Source organism: Ascaphus truei, chromosome 2 (genome assembly GCF_040206685.1).
Source record: "Ascaphus truei isolate aAscTru1 chromosome 2, aAscTru1.hap1, whole genome shotgun sequence".
Lineage (NCBI taxonomy): Eukaryota > Metazoa > Chordata > Amphibia > Anura > Ascaphidae > Ascaphus > Ascaphus truei.
Window position 1 is genome coordinate 69,651,804 of NC_134484.1, and position 27,168 is coordinate 69,678,971.

A 27,168-nucleotide genomic window follows, 5' to 3' on the forward strand; every position below is an offset into this window, starting at 1 on the left:
TATGCTATGTGTAAGTATATATATATATATATATATATATATATATATATATATATATAATAAAAAATATCACATGTGAGCACATTCACATGTCTTAGACAGGTCTGCAATCCTGCCTTTCAACCATTATCACCTAGCATACAGTGCTCCCACTGCAGCAAGGGATTCTGAGAAATGACATGCAAATGAGCACACGTGTTACCTTTTGCCTGAAATATCCATTCACATGGAGCCCATTTAAGCACAGCACATAGCTGCTCCATTTTGGCTTTATTTTTGTTAAATAAATCATGACACGGTGTAATATGTCATGTGTTTTTGTTCATCTGAGGTTGTATTTACCTAATTTTAAGGTCTGCTAAGGAACAGATGATGGTAATGTCCTGAAAAACCATAGAATTCAAAGAGGGTGTACTTTTTCACACCACTGTATATATATATATATATATACAGTATATATATATATACAGTTAGGTCCGTAAATAATTGGACACTGACACAATTTTCATAATTTTGGCTCTGTACACCACCACAATGGATTTGAAATGAAACAACTGAGATGCAATAGAAGTGCAGACTTTCAGCTTTAATTCAAGGGGTTGAACAAAAATATCGTATGAAACGTTTAGGAATTGCAACCATTTTCATACACCGTTCCCTTATTTCAGGGGCTCAAATTTAATTGGACAAATTAACACAATCATAAATACATTTTTCATTTTTAATGTCGAGAATTCTTTGCACTGCTTGAAGTCAGGAACGCATGGACATCACCAAACGCTGAGTTTCCTCCTTTGTGATGCTTTGCCAGGCCTTTACTGCAGCTGTCTTCAGTTGTTGTTTGTTTGTGGGTCTTTCTGCCTTAAGTTTTGTCTTCAGCAAGTGAAATGCATGCTCGATCGGGTTGAGATCAGGTGATTGACTTGGCCATTGCAGAATATTCCACTTCTTTGCCTTAAAAAACTCCTGGGTTGCTTTCGCAGTATGTTTTGGGTCATTGTCCATCTGTAAAGTTAAGCGCCGTTCAATCAACTTCGCTGAATCTGAGCAGATAAATATCCCTATACACTTCAGAATTCATCCGGCTGCTTCTGTCTTCTGTCACATCATCAATAAACACTAGTGACCCAGTGCCATTGGAAGCCATGCATGCCCATGCCATCACACTACCTCCACTGTGTTTTACAGATGATGTGGTATAGCCTTCTCCATCCTTTTTTCTTCCCATCATTCTGGTACAGGTTTATCTTAGTTTCATCTGTCCAAAGAATGCTGTTCCAGAACTAGGCTGGCTTGTTTAGATATTGTTTGGCAAAGTCAAGGATGGCCTTTCTATTCTTGAGGCTTATGAATGGTTTTCACCTTGTGGTAAACCCTCTGTATTTGCTCTCGTGAAGTCTTCTCTTTATGGTAGGCTTGGATAATGATATGCCTACCTCCTGGAGAGTGTTCTTCACTTGGCTGGATGTTGTGAAGGGGTTTTTCTTTAAAATGGAAAGGATCCTAAAATCATCCACCACTGTTGTCTTCCGTGGACGTCCAAGCCTTTTTGTGTTGTAGAGCCCACAGTGCGTTCTTTTTTTCTCAGAATATACCAAACTGTTGATTTGGCCACTCCTAATGTTCCTGCTATCTCTCTGATGGATTTTCTTTTTTTTGCAGCCTAAGGATGCCCTGTTTCACTTTCATTGAGAGCTCCTTTGACCGCATGCTGTGGGTTCACAGCAACAGCTTCCAAATGCGAATGCCACACCTGGAATCAACTCCAGACCTTTTACCTGCTTAATTGATGCGGAAATAACGAAGGAATAGCCCACACCTGTCCATGAACAGCTTTTGAGTCAATTGTCCAATTACTTTTGGTCCCTTGAAAAAGAGGGGGCTACATATTAAAGAGATTTAATTCCTAAACCCTTCCTCCAATTTGGATGTGAATACCCTCAAATTCCCCTCTCTCTCCCCCTTCCCCTCTCTCCCCCCACTTCCCCTTTCTCCCTTCCTGTCTGTTCCTTGCCCGTTACAGCAATCTGCCCCCCCCCCCCAGTTGTTAGCTGGGTTCCCCCCCTGTTCACAGCTCGTTCTCCCCCCCCCCCGTTCAGACATCCCCCCCCCCTTCACAGCTGGGGTCCCCCCCCCTTCACAGCTCGTGTCTCCCCACCCCTTCACAGCTGCATTTCCCCCCCCCCTGTGTTCAGATGTCCGATTCCCCCCCCCTTTAACAGCTCTGCCCCCCCCCTCCCATTCACAGCTCCAATTTCCCCCCTTCGGTCATGGGCCTGTCTCCCCCCACTTCACATCTCCAATTCCCCAACCCCTTCAGAGGTCACCAATGGTGAGGTGAGCGGGAGGACGGTGTGGTTGGAAGGGGGAGAGCGCGAGGAAGGATGGGTGCAGTCAGACACAGTGAGGTGAGTGGGAGACAGCACGGGAGAGGGTGTGAGTGACGGAGAGGGAGGGTGGGTGACGGAGAGGGAGGGTGGGTGGGATACAGAGGGAGGGACAGAGATTTGACGGAGAGGGAGGGTGGGTGACAGAGAGGGAGGGTGGGTTGGTGACGGTCGGGTGGTAGAGAGGGAGGGTGGGTGGCTGGGTGATGGAGAGGGTGGATGACGGAGAAGGAGGGTGGGTGGATGATGGAGAGGGAGGGTGGGTGGGTGACGGAGAAGGTGGGTGACGGAGAGGGTGGGTGACGGAGAGGGTGGGTACTTCTGGTGTCCTCTGTGTGTGCACGCGAACGCACACACACTCCCATACACACACACACACTCTCTCTCTCCCATACATACACACTCTCCCATACTGTACCTACACACACTGTCTGTCTCCCATACATACACTCTCTCTCATACACACACACTCACAACTGGATTTGGAGCGGGGAGAGTGCGGGGGGGAGCGGATAGAGAAAAGCGGCCACCACTGCTCCGTTTCCCTTCCCCCCCCCCCCCCACAGCCGCACACTCTGTGCGGAAAGGACGGCACCTGTGAGCAGGAGGATGGCCCCGTGCCCCCGGCGGGTGCAGACTCTTCCCCCCCCCCTAGCACCTCCGGCCCTGGGCAGGCAGCCACGGGGACAGGGGCAGAAGGGGGGACACCACACCACAACTGGATCGGGAGCGGGGGGGAGTGCGGGGGGAGCGGAGAGAAAAAAGCAGCCACCACTGCTCCGTTTCCCCCCCCCCCCCCCGCGCGCGGCCGTACACTCTCCCCCCGGGGGTGTGCGGGAGGACGGCACCGGTGAGCGGGAGGATGGCCCGTCCCCCCGGCGGGTGCAGACTCTTTCCCCCCCCTAGCACTTCCGGCCCTGGGCAGGCAGCCACGGGGACAGGGGCAGAAGGGGGGACACCACACTGCACCAGCAACTGGATTGGGGGCGGGGGGAGCAGAGAGAGTAAAGCGTCCAACACTGCTCCGTCCCCCTCCCCCCCCGTGGGTGCACACTCTCCCCCCAGGGGTGTGCGGGAGGACGGCGCCGGTGAGCAGGAGGATGGTGCGTTGATAAGGGGGAGAGAGTGAGGGAGCAGGTGGAAGGGGGAGAGCGCGAGGGAGGATGCGAATGTGTGTGTAGTGGGGTGGTGGTTTGAGCATGAGGATGGCGGCACGGGGGGAAGGGGGAGACAGTGAGGGAGGTTGCGGAGTGGGGAAGCTTTGACTGTGGGGTCTCTGTGCCATCCTGGCAGTCACCAAATGGACAGTGAGGCCAAGAGGCGAGGGTGGTGTGACTGTCACGCCCTGTGTAGGCGTGACCGTGACGTCAGCCCACCCCGCAGGCCAATCACAGGGAGTACAAATACACATCTAAACATTTTTTCAGTCTTATATATATAGATATACATATATATTTGAACAACAAGAAAAGAAAGCGCCCGATCCTAGTGCAGCATGAAAAAATATAATTTAATAAAAATGAATAAAACCAACAATGCGAACTCACAAACACAGGATAAATAAAAGCATATAATGAGTATACTCATTCGCCAACCGCCCACGATGTGCCTGGGATTGTCCGCCCTCTCTCCGTCTGTGTTGTTTCAGCTCTTCCGAACCGAGATCCAGCAGGGGATACAGGAAAAAAGATCACCACAGTGTGACCCGGAAGTCCTCCATGATGTTAGTGTAATTCGGATGTGAGGTCTGCAGTTCGTAACCCCGCGATGCAGGGGCTGATCAGAGAAGTCTCTCTGCACTCCCAAGGCAGTCCGTAATGAAGTGGGCAGTATGGATAGAGTATAGGTGTGAATCACAGTGTGACAGCAGCTAAAAAACGCTCTTCCCTACGCGTTTCTTCACACTAAGTGATTTCGCCAAGAGGCGAGGGTGGTGTGACTGTCACACCCTGTGTAGGCGTGACCGTGACGTCAGCCCACCCCGCAGGCCAATCACAGGGGGTACAAATACACATCTAAACATTTTTTCAGTCTTATATATATAGATATACATATATATTTATATACATATATACACACACAGTATATATTTGTAGTGGGGGAAAGGGTATATTAGAATTTGCTTTGTATCCGTGTTTTATCCTATCCCAAAGAATATTTTATTCTAGCCTTATTTTATCTAGCCCAGCTTTAAAACAAAAATAGAGATCAAACTGAATAAGGACAAACATTTGCTAACCGAGCTGTATCTTATCAGATAGTGAATGTATCAGGATTACCTGGGATAACACCAGCTAGGTTGGAAACCAGTTCTGCTATATATACATACACACATTTGGAGGTGAAAACTACACGAAGAACTGGACCCTGCACCTCAACAACAACTCTGCAACTGTGAGAACTTGACTTTCTAAATGCTCTGACAATTTGTACACATCTATAGTCTCAGTTGCTAAACTGCTGCTTAATCCTCAGTGCTACACTGCCCTGCCAGGCCTGATTTATACACCTTCTCTTTCAACTCCTACTCTTATCCTCCAATACCTGGGAACTCTCTCCTCCTACCTCTCTCACTGTCTCTCATTATGCCATGCCTATTTGCTATTTTCTCACTCCTCTGTAAACTTTTCTCTTCTCACCAACTTCTCCACTCCCCTCCTGGCCACATTTCTTCTTCACTCCTCCCCTCCACCTATACATGCGCCCATACACTGCACCACTATTACACATCTCTTTCCCAACAACTTTTACACCCCTAAATAAAAATCACCCCCCACAAATCCTCTATTCACCTCCTCTCCCCCTCTCTCCCTCTCTCTCTACTCACTGCTGGGGATATCTCTCCTAATCCTGGAACCAGCCATATGCACATCTGCTCTGACCCACACTTCCCTGCCACCTCTTTCCCTGCTAGTGGTATTAACCCAACTCATTTAATATCGACCAACCTTAAAGCTCATATCACAAAAGAAGCATCTCAATAGCCTGAATTCACGGCTACTGTCCCACACTCAGTCACTCCTACATACAATTGTGGCCCAGCACTGCAATCTACTGCACTTATTCCCTCACCTGCAGTCTCTGTAAGTCTCCCAACATACCACTTAGATTGTAAGCTCTCCGGGGCAGGGATTTATTTTCCTTTCCTATTGTCTGACTTTGCTGCGCTTATTGTATTGTCTTTGTGAAGCGCTGAGTACACTATACTCAGCGCTGAATACACTATATAAATAAAGATATACATTATACACATATACATGTGTATCACCCCTATCTCTCCCCCCCCCCACCACCACCACCGTATCCCTCCCCCCAGAAAGAGGGATAGGGTGTACAATGAAAAGGAGCAGGGTATTATCAGCCTCTGTCACTTTAAACAGGTTTGGGACCTGTTTAAAGGTGTAGGTGCTAAGCAATTTACGTGGTTGCATCAACAGGACAGGTTTTTATCTCAGGGTAGATAAAGCAGATCTGAGCCGGCTTATATAAGGAGTATGATGAAATAATTGTACAGACACCAGGAACTTTTCAACTTGGTTTATTATAACAGGGAAAGCACTCTTCAGTGTACATTGCATTTGAAGCAGGGGGGTCAGGCTCAGTGTGAGGTCCTCTTGGCCTTGGGCAATTTATTCTATCACTTAGATTGTAAATTCTGCAGAGCAGGAATATTTGTTTATTGTTAGAAAATCATACAAAAAAACATACATTTAAACTATTATATTAATAATCCACATAGAAAAGGGCATTATTGATCACTAATGGCTGTGTTAAAGGCCCTCAGCTTCACATTGGCCCTTCAACTCCTCCAGTCAAGACATTATTGCCTAGTAATGTTTGTAGTAATGTACATAATTAGGTAGACAGTACAGGAAAAAGTTAGAACAGGCAATTACATTTATTGATTAAGGAAGTCCCTGCCCAACAGAGCTAAAACAGCTAATCTTGCATCAATTGCTGCAATCTCATCAGCCTTGAGTTTGCTAGATTAAGTTTCCGCCTTATTTTGCATTTTGAATTTAACAGAGGTACTAAAATGCCAGCGATTGGGCAAAAATTGTGAGATTGAGACATTTTGCACATTTCCTACGGATTTGCAGAGTCGAAATGAAATTGCTTCTAACAAGCCTTTTTCACACGGTTTGGACATGCGATAAGGGATTTTTGAATACGGCAACCTGCACATTGGAGTGAAAAGGGCTCTTTCCGCATGGATATGTACTTTTCGCAGCTTGTAGAATAGGCCTCAAAATCTACTCAATAATTTATATAACCAATATAATCTGAGAACCATGAAACTCATCCATAACTCCTCCTATGGAAACTCCTCAAAAACCATGGTACAAAATTGGAGAAAAGTACATTGATATGTTGAAACAAGATGGAAGTGCCCTTTTTGCCCCAGTTTTCTCTTGAAATACTCTGGAAAGCTATTTACCAATGTCTCTCTGCTGCAATACATGGACACTAGCACCAGATTTATGAAACAGATGAGTCACATGGAAAGCAATAACTATGTTTCTTTGGCAAACCTGGTGTACTTCTTTTGTATCTGCTTCACAGATGAATACTCACCAAGCTATAAAACTATGAAAATACAAGGTGCACTAGTTTTATTGGAAAGCAAAATCCAATATTGTCTTTGAAACCTGTGGGTGTCTAATTATCAAAGTTTCCCAGCTGCAAAATGGAGGTAAACTTGGAGCATAAAAATGACACCAGAAAAAAATGCCCCATATAATATAATAGGATTTTTCCTTTGGAACTGTATATATGGTGTAGCCAGGGTACCCTAATAACTAAACCCAATGCTGGGTTATGCACTAAAATATCAGGGCTGCAAAACGAGTGCAAAAGAATTGTCCTAGATTTCTCAAAGGGAAAAAAATGACTTTACTTTCAATTAGATGTATTTTTCTCTCTGCACTAGTTTATCTGCAGTTTTGCTGTAGGAAGACTTTGATACATACGCCTATATGTATCAATACAAAAGTAGTGTAATTCTGGGGCAAAACAATATCTATCAAAGATAAATCAATAGGGTTTTTTTTAAATATACATCTAGTATGTTTTGTGTTTGCCAGAATTGCACCACTTTCCCTTTGATACATGACCCATAGACCCCATAATAACCCTCTTATCTGCACTAGTCTTCACAGCCAGGTGACTGTAATAAATGCCCTCCTTTTCTTTACCACCCCTGATCCTCTGCAGCCTGGGTGCCGTCCTCTCGCCCTCTCACCCGTCCAGTGCTGACCTCTGTAACAGTGCAGCTCAGTCCCCGGCCGAGCCTGCAGCCACAGGGCGTGCACCAGGGGGCGTGCCCGTGCCTGGCTCAGGGGCTCCTCGCCCTCCGCTGCACCAGAGCCTGAGCGAGAATCACTGCAGAAGGACCTGGCTGTCCCTGCTGTACCTCCTGGAGCCGCACTGCCCGCCTCGCTCTGACAAACCTCGGGCACCCTGCACTCTTGCTATGGATGCACCCAAGAGCCCTCTCCCTGCCGTCCTACTGCTCTGCTGCTTTCTGTGGGATTTACCCTGTTTTCAGCAGGCATCCATCCCCTCCAGCCTGCAGTCCAGGGGCATGAGAAGGCAGCGCAGGGAGGACGAGTTGCCCCCCACAGACAGCAGGGAGCAACCCCGTGTAGTGTCCGTGGTACCCCACGAGTACATGCTGTCCATTTACAGGACTTTCTCCACTGCTGAGAAACAGGGGATCAATGCCAGCTTTTTTCAGTCATCCAAGTCTGCCAATACTATCACCAGCTATGTAGACAGGGGCCGGGGTGAGTAGCAAGCAGGTCTATACATTGGGACTGGAACTAGGGGTGTGGGGGTGCTGCAGCCCCCATGGGTTTCTTCATTTTAACATGATGATAATATATGTATGTTACTGACTCTGTATGTACAGCTCCCCCACACAAGGAATTGTTCCTGCACTCCTGTGTCTATACATGTCTAGTTTATATATATATATATATATATATATATATATATATATATATATATATATATATATATATATATATATATATACATACATACATACATACATACATACATACATACATACATACATACACACACACACACACACACACACACACACACACACACACGCGCTTACATGCAATATATCATTTCATATGATGATGTGAAGTAACAGTAGTGAGTAACTATTACAGGGGTGTAATTGCTAGTTTCTCAGTCTTCTGCACAGCTGCTGTCTCTGTGTTTTCGTCTGCTAAGAACTTTAAAGCCTTTTCTGACTTGTTGCCAGCTAAATGTATAACTGTTTGTGAGGTGAGTCTGAGGCGTTTCATAATTACAGCTAAGAATTATTGGCCAGTATAATCTTGGTGTTGAAACAAGATTAAAAATGATCCTAATGTGAAAACTATTAGGTTTTGACTTCAGCCACTGTGATATAAAGCAGATAAAGAAAAACAATGAGTTTGTAGGGGGGGAAAGGGTACATTAGAATTTGCTTTGTATCCCTGTTTTATCCTATCCCAAAGAAAGAAGCCTTATTTTATCTAGCCCAGCTTTAAAACAAATATAGAGTTCAAACTGAATAAGGACAAACATTTGCTAACCGAGCTGTATCTTATCAGATAGTGCATGTATCAGGATTACCTGGGATAACACCAGCTAGGTTGGAAAGCAGTTCTGCTGGGACTCTATAAAACATTGTATTGTCTAAAACTTCTGTAACATAGTGGAGCTTTTGTCAATTAAATTTACATTTGTAAATTCGTTCCCCATTAAGCCGCCCTTGAACTACATTTCAAAGATCCCACAATGAAAAATGAATATTTTTTTGGTTTCCTGAAATAAATAGTTAGCTTCACCCCAATATATTTTTACTCCTGTGGGAAATAATAGTCTCTGAACTGCATACGTGCTTCTCTTGTATAGATACTGTACTAGGAGCCTGAAGCAATAGCTGTACTGTTTCCATGATTTATACAGAGGCCGTCTGTATTTCTTGTAGTGTTCCATTTAATAACATAAAAGATGAACAAGGATATAACAATGGTCAACAAACATTACAATGTCCCTAGGCTATTTTCTATATAATCCCAATGGTTCCTTATCTCCCTCCGTGATTGAACTGCCTGCAAAGTGCTGCATGCTGTAGGCACTGTTTAAGTGGTTGTTTGCAACCTACCACATACATTGTCTAAGGCCAGTGAAAGTTGGTTATGTTTCGATTCTAGCGATACAAAAATGTGATACTGCATCTCCCCTTTTGCAAGTCATTAATGGCAGACTAATTAACAGACTCTTAATGAGGGTTGTAAATTCTTTCACTGACCCTCTCCCCCTCCTCTCTCTCCCCCTCTCCAAGTTTGTCCCCACAATGGGACCTGCACTGTACAACCTGCCTCGGTGTGAAGCTATAGGGTACAGAAAGCGAAGAGTTCAGCTGTGTCAGCGGGGTTCATTAGCTGCTGAAAGCTCTGAAGAGCAAATTAACTTACTATATTTTATGTTGATTTTAGGACAAAACTCAGCTTTGAAAAGCCACATGGTTTCTTTGTAGTTATATGAGCTGGTTATTTAGTCTCAGCTTCAATAAAAAAACACAGTTGAGACTTGTTTGCCCAAAGGGCTTCTTTTTTGATCTGTAGGGAGACATCCTTTATCTTGCAGGAAAAAAAAGCAAAGAGCTTACCCTGTGTAGGATTCGCCCTCAAATCAAAGCACTTTTTCCTACCTGAACATCCTGTTCCAACAATTGCACATATCACCATGTGAATAATATTTTTATTACGCAGTTTGTCTTTTTACCCTTAAGAAATAGTATGTTGAAATAAGAACAAGCATGTGCCAAACTTGTATTGATTGAAGAACTGATAGTGGCAGCTCTGTGTTGTTTCATTTGGGCTTTCTTTATAATCAGATATGTATGACTTTATCTAGAAGCTTGTGGTAGTATCATTGTGTGGTCAATATCTCTCTAGAAATATGTGTACTTTTGTTTTTCTCCTCCAGGGTACTTCCATCCACAATACCCACACTACCTTACATAATGCTTATTGTTAAGATCTGATTTATTACACACAATACAAAAAAAATCATGAAATAATGACTTTTAAAATTAATACCTGGAAGCTTTATCACACACATGCAAAGCCATCCTAAATAACATTTTTTTTTTTTTCAGAAAGAGACAGTTCATTTAACAAATTGAGCTCATCTTGCTGCATGACAGATTCTTGTCCTGGGGAGTGTTTTTTGAACAGGAGTCCTCATGGTTTGATTAAGGAAAAGCCTCACTTTTCCCCATTGATTTTGATTTGATGTGTCACAGGCTGTGACCTTGTGTTGGACCTTCTGAGGGTTGCTTAGCATCAAGCCACTGATTGGAGTATTTGAACTCAGTGATCTAATTGAGTGTTCATGTCATAACATATCAAATATTGTCTAGTCTTCCATAATGAAGGGGACCAGCCAATGGCACATCACGAAAAACTTCAAGAGAACTTCCGCTCCTGTGAAGTGCTAGCTTTTTACTGCCCACCTCCCAGTTAATTGCTGGGCTTGAGCTGCCTTTCTCCTGAATGAGAACTTCTCAGAAAGGTTGCTGTCAATTCATTTGCAGACAGATTAGCCTTCAAAAACGACTCAATTAGATACGTTTCGTTTTTCCGGAATTTTTTTAAAAACCGTGCATCTTTTTGATTGCCAGACAAATTCCAGGTTGTAGATGGGAATGGGTCAATTCACATTAAGCAAGAAGATGCCTATTTCTACTGCAACCAGCGCACTATCTTGTGATCATTGTTATGAGTTGTAACCAGTTAAGCAAAGTAAAATACCCTCTTTTGCTTGTGATACAGTTGGGTTTTCTACATTTTCAATAGCCCCAGGGCAGGACCTTGCTTTCCGGTTGCCTTTCTGATGTCTTCCATGTTGCAGATGAATGGTATTATCTGAAAAATAGTGTAATTGAATAAAATTAAGAGAAACTGCATTTTTTTTTGACATCCCTGAGTAAAACAAAAAAAACAATTTCGTGGGAGCCCATAACGGACACCAAGCCAAAAAACATAAGCTCAGATGTTCATTCCACACCCAAATCTAGTCCGTCAGCAACTCAATGAATTAAAGGAGGAGGAGGGGTATTTAAGTCGTTCACTTTCGTGCCTGGTTGTTTCGTTTGCACGTTAGCTTTAATGAGCTCATTTTAGAGCAGCTTTATAGGGGAAAGCGCTGTGTTGTTTCTATTTAAAAGATTATAATCAAAATAGTTAAAAATATATATATATATTTTGTAAATTAGTTTTTTTTTTCTTGTTACGGTCGCAAGATCAGACAGGACTTAGTTTATTGTAGGAAAATTACTGTTGGCACATGAAGTAACTCATTAAAACGCAGATGGTGCTTGCTGGCCTCAGGAGTGGGACCCCCAGCATTGGAGCTCCAGAGTGCAGCATGACAATTAGGAACAGCAAAGCAAGGGCTCAGCATGGAGAGAAGAGGGGAGCTGACTCCCCTTCTGACAGCCTTAATATACTATTCCCACAACTCAGCTCTGGTTTTACACAGGAGTCCACTTCTCTCCAACAAATAAAATCACAGCTGTTAAACTCCCTGCTTCCTATGAAATTAAGTATTCTGTACAGATAAAATGGGCTGAGGTTCTCTTTCTATACCAGGACATTGTATTTAACCTACCAGGCGTGGGCTCAATTCAAAAATCGTTGTAATAATAGCATTACAAATAATACTAACAATGTTAAATTTCTTATTCTCAAATATACAAAACAAAATTGTTTGTTGCTGATTGATGAAGCTAATTTGTAAGGTCAATGATTTCTTACAAGTGTGGGGTGATACTCACCTTTTCCAAGTACCTGCAGAAATATTTCCAATATTCCTATTTTGAAGAAGAAAAAAATACCTTTATTAACCTTACAATGTCGGACTATGTGTTATCATATTTAATATTTCCATATTGGAGTTTAATTGGCGAGGACCTTCTAGCTGCATCGGGGAAAAAAACGGGTTATTTATTGTGCAAGTCACAACGAATTGCGAATCTGTGGCTTCAAAACTGGCGCAGAAAAGCTGGTCCAAATGTATCAACAAAAATGGTGATAAGTATGAGCAAGTATTTGGTTACCAGTTTTGCAGCGTTGAGATTTTGATAAAGAAAAAAGAAAAAAAACCCATAGTGTTGCAGGAAGAAAAATAGTATTTTTGCAAGCAGTACATCTTCTAAACCAGTTTTATATAAAACGGAGAGTTCTTTTGGGGGGGGGGGGGTGGAGGGGTTTAGTTGTTAGACTATGTTTCAGTGTAGTGCAATTCGCTTGCCCGAGAAATGTTGTCGTTGGCAAAGGGAAAATGAAATATAAGCAGGGAAGTATTTTAATGGGCAGGGAGGGAATTCTCTACTGTTAATTATTTGGTGACCTTGTATTCGATTTGTTTGAGCCCTTATAAAAACACTAATGCAGAACAGACGGCCAAAGTGAGGAAGCAGGGGGTTTCCAACCTGTTTAATCTGTACTTGGTAAGACGAAGCAGCAGCAATTTGTGACTAAGATACATTCAATTTGCTATCCCCATATACTGTATATTCATGAACATTGCAAGGAACGATTACTTTCCCTGTAAATTATATTATTATTTTTTAAGAGTATGGGAAGGTTTTGCCATTTTCATTTTCTACAAGCTCCAGATTCACGTTCTATATATGCACTGATTATTTTCTTTTAAGTATAAAAAATATATGCATCTTATCTGTTTCTTTTTAGATTATTTTTTTTATTATTTGGGATATTAATATTTACAATAATTTCAATACCGTTTGTAGACAAGGTGCTTCATCCACGGGTAAATATGTAAAATATATCTTAAAAGAATATAGTTTAAGCCTGAAACTTCGGAGCCAGGAATGGTATTTGCAGTTTTACGAATAGAGTGTTATATTCCCATATATATATATATTCCCATATATATATATAACATAAAGACGTGAAAAGGACAGCCGTTTATAATACATATTTGCAAATTTTACAAAACGATAACCACGCTTTGCTGCGATTTTGCAATTATACTGACACAAATATCATGGCAATGCAATATAATTTTCAAAATAATTACCCCTTGGGGGAAAAAAATGAGTTTTGTTTCTTCACGGCAACGGATTTTTTAAGGTTTAGGAAACAAATAAATCCTGCTGATTTACTGATGCTTTTATTGCCAACATGTATTCTTCATGCAGTGTAGGACGTTTCGATCATTAGCCATTAATTACTTCTAGATTTATTTGGCCCACTAGTAAGAAAAAAAGATGTTTGCTTCTTTCCAACTACTTATGTGTTTACAAGGTTATAGGAATGCGGTAAACGGATCAATGAATGCTCATACCTCATGTATCTGGTGGATATTTATTATGGGGGTCTACTGACAATGGTATTGTCCTTATTTGCTTTGAGGTTGTGGAAAAATAATAAGTGAGGGAGAAGTTATAAGGTTTACAAGCAGAGAGGGCTGGTGTTGTAGTGCTCGTCTCATCTGCTGGACGTTTTGTCCAGAGGATTAAAAAGGGAGATACTGTAGGGAGATGGCTGAGACTGAACCCAAATGTAATACGAACGATGTACCTATGTGAAATCCACGTGGAATGACTATGGTGGTATTTTTAAAAACAAGTATATAATTTTGAAATGACATTACATAATAGTATGCTCTGCTCACTGTGCTCAAAGCTCGTTTTATATATATATATATATATATATATATATATATATATATATATATATATATATATATATATATATATATATCACAGTGATTAAACGTAGTATCACTGATGGGAGCTTGTCATCTGCTCTGGATCTCTGTAACAGAAGCCTTTCTGAAAGTCACTGTAGATATAGATTGTTTTGTTTGACTAAGCTACTTACTTTACATTTCAGCATCTAGTTTGGAACGAAATGTTAGCGGATAATATTCCTGAGGCAAAAACCTTCATGTGAACAACCTCGGTGTATTTTCTTAGTCTAGTGCTTGCATGAAATGAATGGTTCACAAGGTCTTTAAACACAAGTTTTTTTTTTCCTCTGGTATAGCTCTTTACATGTGGTTTGAAACAGCTTCCTTTACTGGCAAATGATTCCTGAAAGTGCGGTTTTGGTATAATTTAAGTTAAGATTTGAACACTGATGAGTTGGCATAAAGCCCAGTCAGTCCCTGATCTGCTATGAAAAAAAAAAAGAAACTTTTGTAGCCTCGGCTTTATCGACCTCACAGTTTAGTCAATTTTCATGGTCTACAAGTGGATGATAACTGGGAAATCACATGATTTTTAATACGGGGTTTAAAAATAGCTAGTTCTCTCCAAGCAATTATATGAATCTCCAGAGATAACAAAGCAACATAGCCCCCACTAAGTGAGGGACATCCATAACAGTGTGTACTATAAGGAATCAAATCTACCTGCGTTTAAAACACTACTTGTTTCTTATTAGCACTGTTTAAACCGTGTTGTAAATAATTAGGGTCATATTCACCAAGGGGGTTTATTCTATATACTGCACCAGTGGGGTCTTCAGGGAACCAATTGAGAATGTTTCTTTTCCACCGTCCCTGTATTCAATATGTTCAAGAATAAGAATGGCCCAAATGTCTTAATGTGTATATTATCTTGGGACTTCTTTTACTTTTTTTTCTTTTTTTTTTTAGTCCCGGGTTATAAAATGTAGTTCTGTAATAAATGATAGGTCTTACGTTTTATTTGTCTGTCACCCACCAAGAATCCGATGCTTCTTAATCCTTAAAATTCCTGAAAATAGGCAGTCATGACTCATTTTAATTTGCTGCCTGTGAGACTCGTAAATAATATTAAAATCACAATAATAGTTTTTTTTTTCCTTTTTGTATAGGGCTGGCAGTGTACTCAGCCAGCTCTTTACATATCATTTTACAGGCACATGGTTTCCCTGCCCAGAAGAGCTTACAATCTATTTTTTTATGCCTGAGGCACAGGGAGATAAAGTGATTTACCCAAGGTCACAAGGAGCTGACACCAGGATTTGAAACAGACACCCCTGCTCTAAATTTAGTGTAATTGTTATCTGAGTCAGTAAATACAAAAAGTAGCACAATTGAACAAAAATCACATTTTTTTTCTACAATCTGTTTGGAACCAGCATTCCAGTTAATCAACAACACATTAAAGAACCAGTAAAATTAGGCGTTTTGCGAGCTAAAGAAACCGTTAGTGAAATATCTGACGAATTAACACAGAATGAAAGGGACCCTTTATTCAATGTGCATCAAAATCACATACTCAGGCAGACTTTACATGAAAACAATGCTGGTAAACATGCAGACCCGTGCAGATCTGGGTAACGGTATCAGTCAAACAGAAATATAGCACAATGCAAGAATTCCCTTTCTGTGTCTGCCTGTGTGTGCTCTCTGAGTACAAAAAAAAAAACAAAAAAACGAAATGTAAAGAAAGATTACAAGCCAGGGCTTTTCTAACAGAATGGGTTTGTTTTGTCTCATCTCTTTGTTTTTTTTCTTCTGCGAGTATTTGTCTTCTAAGTATGTCAATAGCGTTTCTGATTATGTATTCATCTGAACACATGGAGTTAAGAGACTGAATACTTACTGTACACCTGCTTGCCTTTGAAAGCGGCTTGTTTTATACACAGGGGACTCCTGTCACTTACATTACATAATGACTACTGTACTGATACCACCTGTTGGATGGAGGTTGTATCTAAATATGTTCTAAATATAATGCAATGTCCTGTTGTTATGTGGACTGAGATTAACTTCTAGTCGAGATTAACATCTATTAAAGTCCCCTGGCTGCAAAATTGGGGCATAAAATCTGCATCAAATTTATCAAGAAAAATGTTTCCTATGGGAGTTTTAAGTTTGATAAATCGGTATTTTTGCATTGGCGTCCGAAACCCGTGAATTCATGACTTTCTCTAAATGCATATCTTCATGATGTAGATATACACAAATCACAGACTCATTGCATTTTCTTCTACTTTGTCTATAACGATATACTGTTGCCATATGTCTGCATACCTTTGTATGTACTTCAATTATCCATATATCTGCTGCTATTATCCTTATATTATCCCTGTATCTGCTACTATTATCCATATATCTGCTGCTATTATCCTTATATTATCCCTGTATCTGCTTCTATTATCCCTACATTATTCTAATTTCCCTGTATTTTATATTGTATGTGTGCATAACCTATAACAATGCAAATGCATCATGCAAATGCAATCAACAACAACATTAAGTTATGAGTACACAGTCATTAACAACATCGTTATAGCAAAAGATTAAACCATTATATTGGGAAATATAGGTTTTCTTTGGAGGAGGGATTTTATAGAGTATATTGTTTTTTTTTTCAGTCCCTTTAGTCATAAGGTAGTTGGTATTTCTTGGTATGGATGGATTAACAGTTTATTTGTGCCATAAGTATGCAGTATTTGATCTTTCCTTCACTGTCAGGTACATACATGATGTACAATGCACATTTTTACTATAGTCTCCACACTTCCTTGGGATTCCAGTCAATACTGTTCATTAAATATTTCCTCGCAAATAGGCCAAAGGGGACAGGACAAAACATGTTATGAGAGTTGATTACTCTATGAGCTGTGAGAAAGGGGTATGGGGTGTTTTATAGGAAGTGACTGACAAGGAAAGGTCTTTCCACAAAACATCACCCTCATCTGATAGAAAACAGGAGATTGCTAAATGCTTTTTGGAATCTGACATTATTTCTTAGATTTTCTCATGATATGATAGCACTGAAAACGTGGAAGGAAAGTTGCCCATTACTGGATGTTCAAATCTCATGCATGACTACAATCATTGTCTGGGGGAGGGTGTGTGTGAGGGGGGAGGCTTCATTTAGTGAGGGGCTTCAGAGTGTCAGGGAGATGGAGGCTGCTAAATACTCCTAATGTTCAGTTCCTGAAGGACACACAAATTGCATAACAGTTCCAGTGCTTGGCCAGAAAATACGGTGACATTTGGCACCTGAAAATTGGCAATGTAACTGTCACTATGGTCCCATCGGAAAGCTGAAGAAGAAAAAAATAAAACAAACAATTTGCAGCCTGAAATATATTGCAGAAAAGTATAGCCAGATAATGATGATAACAATGATGATAACAATTGTTAAACGGGCATGCATATAAACTCACCCAATCTTGTGAAACAGGTGCGTGGTGGAAATCTACCTTAAACAATATCACTTTCGGAGAAACATATAGAAATGTTGAATATAGAACACTTCTTTCTTGACTTGGCAAATGAAAGCTGTTTAAAAAAAACAACAATGATATAATTTCACTCCTTGATGTAATTGTTGTTGGTATCTGTATTTTCAAAAAAGCATGCAGATAATCGGTTACATTTGCTATATATGTCCCGTCTGCTATTAGTTTTATACAGAGGAGACACATACATACTGTACTTGATTAAAATTAGACGGGTTCGAAATAATGCAAGATACATGCGTTTCGCATAGTTTCATTCCCTTGTGTTTGAAGCATTCTAATTATCATTGTTTAGTAATACAAGGAAACTGCAGCTTGCGGTTTGGGGACTGAAAGGAACGGTTACAATATGTAATACACTTAGAGATATTTATTGACTGAAGCCTCCAGACTGAACACATAAGCAAAAAAAACATGTATACCGTTGACTTTTTTCTTTGAGAAACGTGGAGCTATTTTCTGCGTCCGTTTTGTTACAGTTTTGCAATCAAGATATTTCAATAAATACCCCCACTACGAGAGTGGGCTAGCAAGATAATTGTGGGCTCCTGGAGTCTATTTTTCCCAGTTCCATAGTAGAAAAACTAGGTAAAAAAACAGTGCAAAAAATATAATAATAACAATAAAAACACTTTTTTTTCCGCGTTACTTTTTTATTTTTTGGCATCTTTGACGGTGTTTTGCATTAGTGTTGCTCAGGTTTGCAGCCTGGATACCTTGGTATATAGAGCTCCAGATATAACATTTTACAACTATATATTTTTTTTTATATAAAAGTGTTCACCCCCCTCCTCCCCCAAACGCACCTTGACAAAAAAATTATATACTATTCGTTTGAATGTGATGTATTCTTGTACTAATCTGTAGTTTTTTTCTTTGTCTTGTATTACTAACGCCACTGTTTTTCAGGAAGGATTATTATATTAAATTTATACTTGGCTTCCAAGAAAAAAAATCAATTTGCCTCAGTGAAATAGTTTCTTTGGTTCATCTGGGGCCATTTTTGTTTCTCACAGAATTGACTTATTTCTGTCCATGTGTGCATGATTTATTGTGTATATTTTGTATTTGGTATAAGTGACAGTATTTTCTAAATTATTTGTGATAAAAAAAAAAACGTGTCTGAGAAGACGCGTTTGATTACATCATTAAAGATCACAGTTAATGTTTAATCAAACGTTTGGTAAACACAACTTAATCCCCCCTAACCTATAAGCAAATAAGTGAATAAATACTAAAATCGGATGTTGACATTATTTACTACAACAGTGCAGGGAGATTCTAATTCAAATGAAACAGGGTGGGGAAAAAAGGAATGTAATGTATGTAATATTTATTTAATTAGAGGAATCATATTTACGCTCACATTCATCCATAGACCCATACAATGGGGCTGCAACACAGTCCTGGCATTTAAAGGGTTAAGAAAGAACAGTTAATAAGATTTAGCTCAGTCATCTATGAAACTTGGTTTATGTGCTGTATAAAAGTAAAGATCAGTGCGAAAGTATTTCATTGTGTATGGCGTGTACACCAGGGGTTGCCCACTTCAGTCCTCAAGAGCTACCAACAGGTCAGGATTTCAGGATATCCCTGCTTCAGTCTTCAGTCGGAGACTGAGCCACCTGTGCTGAAGCACAGGTATCCTGAAAACCTGACCTGTTGGTTGTACTTGAGGACTGGAGTTGGCCACCCCTGGTGTATACGGTATCTATATGACACTTCGATTTATGTCTGTTATAAATAGGAAATGGATGTGCCCCCATATGTGGATTCTCCAAATACATTCATTGTCCATAATAAGTCCATTTCTATAGCAATTCAGTGGCTGTAAACATTTAACTAGCAGGAGCTCCTGGGAGCTATGTGTGCGTTTCGTGCTTACATTACATTTTCAGTCTGCTCTGCACTCTGTCCACAGATATCTGAAAAGAGGTGTTCCTTTTTATAAGCACTGAATATTTCATAACACAAAAGGAATGACACTATAGACTGTTCCCAAATGTTGACAGTGCTGGCAATAGAAGGAAATAATACACCCCATGCTTGTATTTTCTTGAGATCTATGGGGCAAAAAAAATATGTTTGCTAGAAAAACGTCCTACTGTATTTCAAAAGGACTTTTCTCGTTGATACATATGCACCATATTTTAGCTATTTTACCGAAGAACTGCTCCCTTTGCCTTAATTCACAGTTCCCCAAGTGTATTTCTAATAGCTGCATTAAATTTTTAAGAATATGAAGATACAGAGTTGTTACCCATCCAAATTAGAAGATGAAGGGAACAGATGTACCTGGGTTGATACTTCCTTGTAGGTAAACAGTGCATTTCCCAGATCCCCTTAAGTGAAATTGACTGTAATTATTTTTTATCTTGCAGACGATCTATCGCACTCTCCTTTTAAGAGACAGAAGTATTTGTTTGATGTATCGACTCTGTCAGACAAAGAAGAGCTGGTGGGAGCTGAGCTAAGGATATTTCGAAAAGCTCCCACTGAGCTGGCCAAAGCCCCTTCGGGTTTGTACCACCTGCAGTTATCATCCTGCACATCCCAGGCGCTGCTGGATTCCAGGACCCTGGACCTGCGGGACACTCTCACTTCAGGCTGGGAAGTGTTTGATATCTTGAAAAGTCTCCATAGCCTTACCAAAGCCAGAAAACATATCTGTTTGGAGCTCAGAGCCACCTCTGCCGCATCAGGCATGGAAGTGAATCTGAAAAGACTAGGTTTGGCCAGGAAACCGAGATCCCAGCAGGAGAAGGCTCTCTTGGTGGCTTTCACCAAGTCTAGAAGAAAGAACCTCTACAACGAGCTGAAAGAGCAGGTTCATTCATCCAAGGGTGTGGAAAAGGAGACTAGGTTCCAATTTAAAACCAGGCGGAGGAGAAGGACAACCTTCAACAATCGCCATGGTAAAAGGCATGGAAGGAAGTCCAGGTTAAGGTGCAGCAAAAAACCACTGCACGTGAACTTTAAGGAGCTGGGATGGGATGATTGGATTATAGCCCCATTGGAATACGAAGCCTACCACTGTGAAGGGGTGTGTGATTTCCCCTTGAGATCCCATTTAGAGCCGACCAACCATGCCATTATCCAAACGTTAATGAACTCTATGGACCCAGGCTCTACTCCTCCAAGCTGTTGTGTACCTACCAAATTGACTCCAATCAGTATTTTGTATATTGATGCAGGTAATAATGTGGTCTACAAACAGTATGAAGACATGGTTGTTGAGTCTTGTGGGTGCAGGTAGCAGCCGATTTAAAATATTATCCCTTTCAGAAAGCATGGCGTTTCTGGAGCTAGAAATGAACTGAAGTACAAGAGTGGGATCGTCCAGTCTGAAGTTGTGGAAACTTCACCCAACGATGGGAATAAGGTCCATGTCTTGTGCGCCCCCAAATCTTCCATGATCTTTAATTCCCCGCAGTAATGGGCACTGCTCAGTGCTCACATGTGGCATTGTGTGGACTGTGGTTTTCACAGTTCTCAAGACACTTTACACACGAAGCAATTCTACATATTCCCCGAACATGTCTGCAAAATGGTCTATAAACTATAGGAGTGAGTAATAGAAAACATCCTTCACCTTAGGTCACGTTTCCTTATAGATCAACTCAAAGGAGTGTGGCATTTTAACCAACATCCCAAAGGGAATTGGATCACATACTGCACATGCCATGGCTGCTGTTAACGGCTAGATCTTCGAAAGAGAAAGCTGCCAAGTGCAGAAACTACCATCTACCTGATCAGAGTTCAGATCTAGATCTTTACAAGAAGAGACTCAAGTTCCAGAACTGATCGATGTATTGGGCGCGAGGGGAAGGAGGGGAGGAAGTCTGATGGTGGCACTTTGCAAAATCTCCCCCCTTCTTCTTCAAATCTGATGGAACCAGAGCCATCCAGATCGAGTAGTGGGAGTCACGTCTGGAAAGAAAGGGATTATGTTGCTGGTTTCTCTGTTGATTTTTGGAGTGTACACAAGATGCAGTGACAGGCACCTGTTCAAACTGAGTCCATTTAAGATTACAGGAAAGCAATAGTCTGTCCCTTTCATGGGCTGGCATGCGGAGAGTAATGAAGGCAGCCAGCAAGCAGAGAAGGCAAAACCCCCCCAATAAAGATTAGTTTTTTTTTTTATTCTAACTGCTTTTCTTCTTCACATACAGTTATCTGATGATCTACATTGCTTTAAAGTCGAAGGCAATTTAGTAGGCATAATAAGAAACAGCTGACAGGAGAAAGAAAGGAGGGGAGAGGAAAGAAAAGAAAGGGTGAAAGAAAGAGGACAAGCTGAAGAAACAGAGGGGAGTAGAATATAGAGAATGTTAGAGAGAGCACAGTGTTTATTAGTAAAGAATAACTGTTCATATGGTAGTAAAAATGCCTTATGTCTTTTCTTCTCTCTGAAATTCCAGCAAAACTGTCATCCAGAAAGAGCCAAGGGCCAAAAGAAAAAAAGATTTGTGCAGGGTTGTAATTACCAGTTAGGTATACTTCAAGATCACTATGAAAATCTTCAGAAGGCACAATTTGTGGCAAATTGAAATCAGTATTTCACTCTCCCCAATAATAATGTTCAATCATTTTTTTTTTTTGCTGTTTAAGATACCAGAAGTGAGACTTCTGACATTCTGCACCAGTATTATATGCAAATGTCATATAAAGCCACATGTAATAGTATTGCTTCCTAGAATTCACATGAAAATGTCTTTACACCCTAAATAAGTGCACTTCTGAGCATGCATAACATTGAATTACACATTTGCTGTGTCTCTCTCATGTAAATTGAATGACTCACACCTGGTTTCACAAAGTTCTAAACTGGTGAAAATGCTAATAATATTAAATACTTATGGCATAAATGGCCAAGAGCAATAATTTAAAATGCACATTTGCTTTTGATGCACTGTTGTTCATGATATGGTTGTAAATATGTGTTTATTTAAAAAGGACTCTTAGGGCAAATTGGAAGTGAACAACTGCATTTCCATTATTGTACAAAACATAATATGCACTCAAAATGTTATCATTTGTAATATTTTTTTAAAAGTTTATATTTGAGTTGTACAGGGTTAAGCATTAATCAAGTGTTTCACTACTTAGTGTTATATTTCATTAAATATTATTACGAGATTCCCTGTGCTAAGAATGGATTCCAGTGTGACTGTCTACCTCAATATAATGCAAGTATTTACAACTCTAAAGGTTTCTGAGGTAATTTAATATTCAAACCATTTTTACAAAACACTTTGCAGGATGATGCTCGAACTATTACAATATTATTAAACTTCCTTAAAAAACATTCCTTTTTTTTGTCTGATGATATTACTCACATTACGTGTATTAGAAGCAGATGTAATAGATACATTATGAAATAATCTTACTTCATTTTAATTATAGTCAATCTAAGGTTTCTTTTACCATTTAATCAAAACTATTTTTTTTGCATAAATTAATTTCATTTTAATACAGTTATGAAACAAATATCACGCCAATTGGCACACAAAGGAGGATTTCATATACACAGTAATTTATGGACAGTATATTTTGAAGTTGCTTTCTTTTTTTGAGTGAATTATTGGTGCCAAATATTTTTGTGGGGAGTTTTAAAAAGTGCTGCTATTGTGATTTTCTGAAACGTTCGGACTACAGTTCAGATCTGACCACTGCAATGAGTCCTACGAAATGTCCTTTTACAGGATCTCTAAACAAAACAGGATTTGTTATCTATTCCATTAAATCTGTTCCGGTGTTCTTGCATACATTGTCTATTTGAAAGCATAATGTGGAGCAAATGAAAAACAAAACGCAATTTTGTTCCATGGTGGAATCTCTGTACATTTTGTGGCCACTAGGGGGCAATGTCTGAAAACTGCAAAACTGGGGCAAAACTTATGTAAAAAATATAGTCAAATAATAATAAATAAAAAAATCAATAGAAACAAATGTGGAGCTGGTTTTAAGAGCCAAGCAAAATGTAAACTGCTTCACTATCAGTAAGATTAATCAAGCATTATCCAAACAGGTGCAATTTGGACAATCAAGACGTGTATATAATTTACATGAAACATTGGTGCATATGTCACAAATAATCTTATTATTGCTAGTGTGGAATTTCCATTGACTAATCAGATTGAGTTTAACTGAGTTAGTACAATTAGATGAATAATATACATATTTTATCTACTTTGATACATCAATTGTTTGTTGGCTGACATTTTAGTGTGAGAAAATAGCATTTGGGGAGAGGTTGGGTGGTGGTTTAGTTATCAAAATCTTGGATGGAAGACTCAGACAAAATAGGGGTTATGTATCAAAATCCACAGGTTTAAAAACTGGGACAAATAGCACCAGAATTCACAAAGAAAAATCTCTATTGCTTTCTAATGGAATGCTTGCCTGGATAAATGTGTTCAATGCTGCTCATTTTTGAAACCGGGAGACTATATTAACACGAGACAACCAAATGTGAGCAAGATTCAGAACCAGATTAAGCAAAGAAAGGGAATCAAAGGGCCCATTTATCAAAGTCTCCTGGGTGCAAAACTGGGGCAAAATAAATCCACCACATTTATCAAGGGAACGCATTGTCGCTGAATTCAATTGGATTTTCTTCTGCAGTATTGGCGCACCCGTTTGGTTCCAGTTGTGCGGCTTATAGACTTGGATAAATATGTCCCTAAGTGATAGTAACGGATAGATCTGGCTCAATAGTGTGACCAGTTTTCCTCGTATTTGCAACTGGAATAGGCCAAGTGGGGGAGAGGTGGGTGTGTTCATTTAGTTAAGTCTTCTGGCTGCAAAAGGAGAGAAACACCAGTGCCAAAACAGCCATATTCATCAAAATGTGGTGCAATTCGTTTGCGCAGACTTTGCGAAAATCCTACTGATTTCGATGGGATTATTTTCTTTGATACATGCGCTGCATTATTTGTTTGAAATTATTTTTTATGCTTCCCTCGTGTTGAATACCGGATTGATACAACTTCAATTAACATGATGATGTGCATTTGTATCTATTTATAACTAGTCTTTGTAAATATCAATTATTGATATAATAATATTTATAGTAGTCATTACTGTGAAAATAATACATTTTTTTACCCATATAATAAAATATCTGGCTGTGTCAAATGAATGTCTGGGTTTGTACATTGCAACTAAAAATTCTGAGATAACACTATTAAAAGTAATTTTAGGATTTCCACGAAGTTGAACTTGGTGGACGTTTTTAAAGCACTGTTGAATATTTTGTCAGGCTGAAATATTATTTTTTAAGTTCATACAATTTACATCTGTACATCAAGCGCAGTCTATTTCTGTGCAGCAAAATCAATGCTGGCAGAGACAGACACATTTGAAGTTTGTACATAGGCGCACACAAACGCCACTGCAATGCGCCAATTTTGTGCTCAAAAGTAATTTGCTATGTTTAGTACGCAGGCCCCACAGTGTCTTGCTTGCAAAACTGGAGGAAAAACACAGAGTCATATTTTCTAGAGTGGGCAAATATCCCATTCTGGGGCATGACAAAAGTAACACAACAAAAGTATAGGAATTCTGGGGCAAAATAACTGCACTGTATGTATCACAGAAAAAGTCCCATTGAAATCAAAGGGATTTGTTTCTTTAATACATCTTGTGCCATTTTATTTTGCCCCAGAATGGTCCCACTATTCAGAGATACATATGCCCCCACCACCTTATATGGTCCATTTAGTGAAGTCTCTTGGCTTCAAAATGGGGGCAAATGCAGTGCAACTAACTGCACTAGATTTATCACAAGATAGGAAATCCATAGAAAGCAATGGGATTTTACTCCTTTGATTAATCGGGGTTTTTTTTTTTACTGGTTTTGCCCCAGTTTTTCAGTAGATATACTTTTGTTATTAGACCCCTTTCATACACAGGGGCAATGGGGCATATTCATCAAAGCAAAAGTGGTGCAATTCTGGAGCATAATATACGCACCATTTGTATAAAAGAAAGAAATACAATTTAAATCAATGGGATTGTTTCTTTGATCCATCCAGTGCAATTAAATGTGTCCTGTAATGTCTCCACATTTGCCATTATGCATACCTTCCTATGTATAAAGAAATTAGGTGTAATTCTGGGGCAAATAAAATTGCACCAGAATGTCTATGTAGTTCTTACTTTTTTGGGGGTGCAAAATTGACGTAAGGAAATCACAATTTATATTGCTCTGGTGTGCGTTTGTGTACTAGCCTTTTTTTCTCAATGTGTCTTAAGTGTCAGGAATGTCTTTAGTCAAGTATATTTTTGTAATGAAATGGGAGGTGCATGGTGCACGGTGCACATATGTACATGGTATGTACTACAGTAAAACCTTTTACCTGTGTCCAAAAATAAAACCCCAGGGAGTTCAAGTGCAACACACCCCTTCATTAGTGCAAGTTAATATAAACCTATGTGAAAAAGGTGATAAATAGTAAAAAATACAATCCTTGGGGACAGTGCAGTTCCACAAAAACAACACTTTTTCCAAGTCTTGACAGGTATAGGGAGAAGCGAAATCCAGAGCACACGTTTCCTCCGAGGATATATGCAATGAGAACAGCAAAGAACAATATAGTGCAACCCTGTGTATCAATGAAAAAAAAAAATACTGTGCAACCTTGTGTATTAATAAAAAATATATAGTGCAACCCTATGTATCAATAAAAAAATACAATGAAACCATGTGTATCAATAACAAAAATATATAGAGCAACCCTGTGTATCAATAAAAAAAATTATAGTGCAACCCTGTGTATCAATAAAAAAAAGATACAGTTCAACCCGGTGTATCAATAAAAAATAAATGACAGGTGTGTATATATATCTCCCTCGTGTGTAGTGCGAGGTGGGGTTTATAGTAACCAACCACGGACGAACCCCTGACACCCTCAATACTCTTCTGGTGGTAAAGTGGACCCCGGTACATACAACAGGAGAAAGCCAGATAGTGCAGTATTGTTTTATGTAGCTAATACAGAGCAGCAGAGTTAGGATGAGAGCGCCCTGGCTCAGGAGCCGAGCGTTCTGAGGATACAGCGCTGGGCGCCGAATGTCTCTATCATCCGAACGGACCAGTCACTTCCGGATGTGACGCTACAACAGAACTTGCGGCTGGCACATCCTTTAAACTAAAGCCTATTCATTTTGCAAGCGCAGAATGAAGCTGCTATGTATCAACCACCTAGGTATGTGTCTGCGATGCAGTACAGATGTTTTATTATGTAGGTTAACAAAATATACTCTTCACACCAGGGCTGCTTTAAAGGATGTTCTGTAAATCATTTATATTTACTAATACTAGTTGGAAGTAAAAAAATACACAATAAGGTATTCAACATGATGCAATGAGTCAAACTTCCCTTCACACAACGAGCTATGGAGGAGATGTATCAAGTTAAAGAAAGTGTGGGTAGAAGTTTGTTTTGACGCATGGCTCCATTTTCTGTGTGCGTTTACGCCAAATGTAG

The 27,168-nt window shown here is 40.0% G+C and overlaps 1 protein-coding gene across 1 annotated transcript; it reads left to right on the forward strand.

Annotated features, from left to right (window-relative positions):
* Positions 1-7,765: 7,765 nt before the first annotated feature.
* On the forward strand, positions 7,766-22,982 carry GDF6 (growth differentiation factor 6). Its single transcript, XM_075582684.1, has 2 exons — positions 7,766-8,173; positions 20,056-22,982. The coding sequence occupies exons 1-2, from the start codon at positions 7,861-7,863 to the stop codon at positions 20,928-20,930; spliced, it is 1,188 nt and encodes a 395-aa protein (XP_075438799.1). The 5' UTR covers positions 7,766-7,860; the 3' UTR covers positions 20,931-22,982.
* The last annotated feature ends 4,186 nt before the right edge of the window (positions 22,983-27,168 follow it).

What these genes read in the sequence shown, in the direction of transcription:
- GDF6 (XM_075582684.1), top strand. Translation starts at nt 7,861, where the DNA reads ATGGATGCACCCAAGAGCCCTCTCCCTGCCGTCCTACTGCTCTGCTGC. An exon ending in CTATGTAGACAGGGGCCGGG is followed by an intron (nt 8,174 to 20,055) that starts GTGAGTAGCAAG and finishes TTTATCTTGCAG; the next exon opens with ACGATCTATCGCACTCTCCT.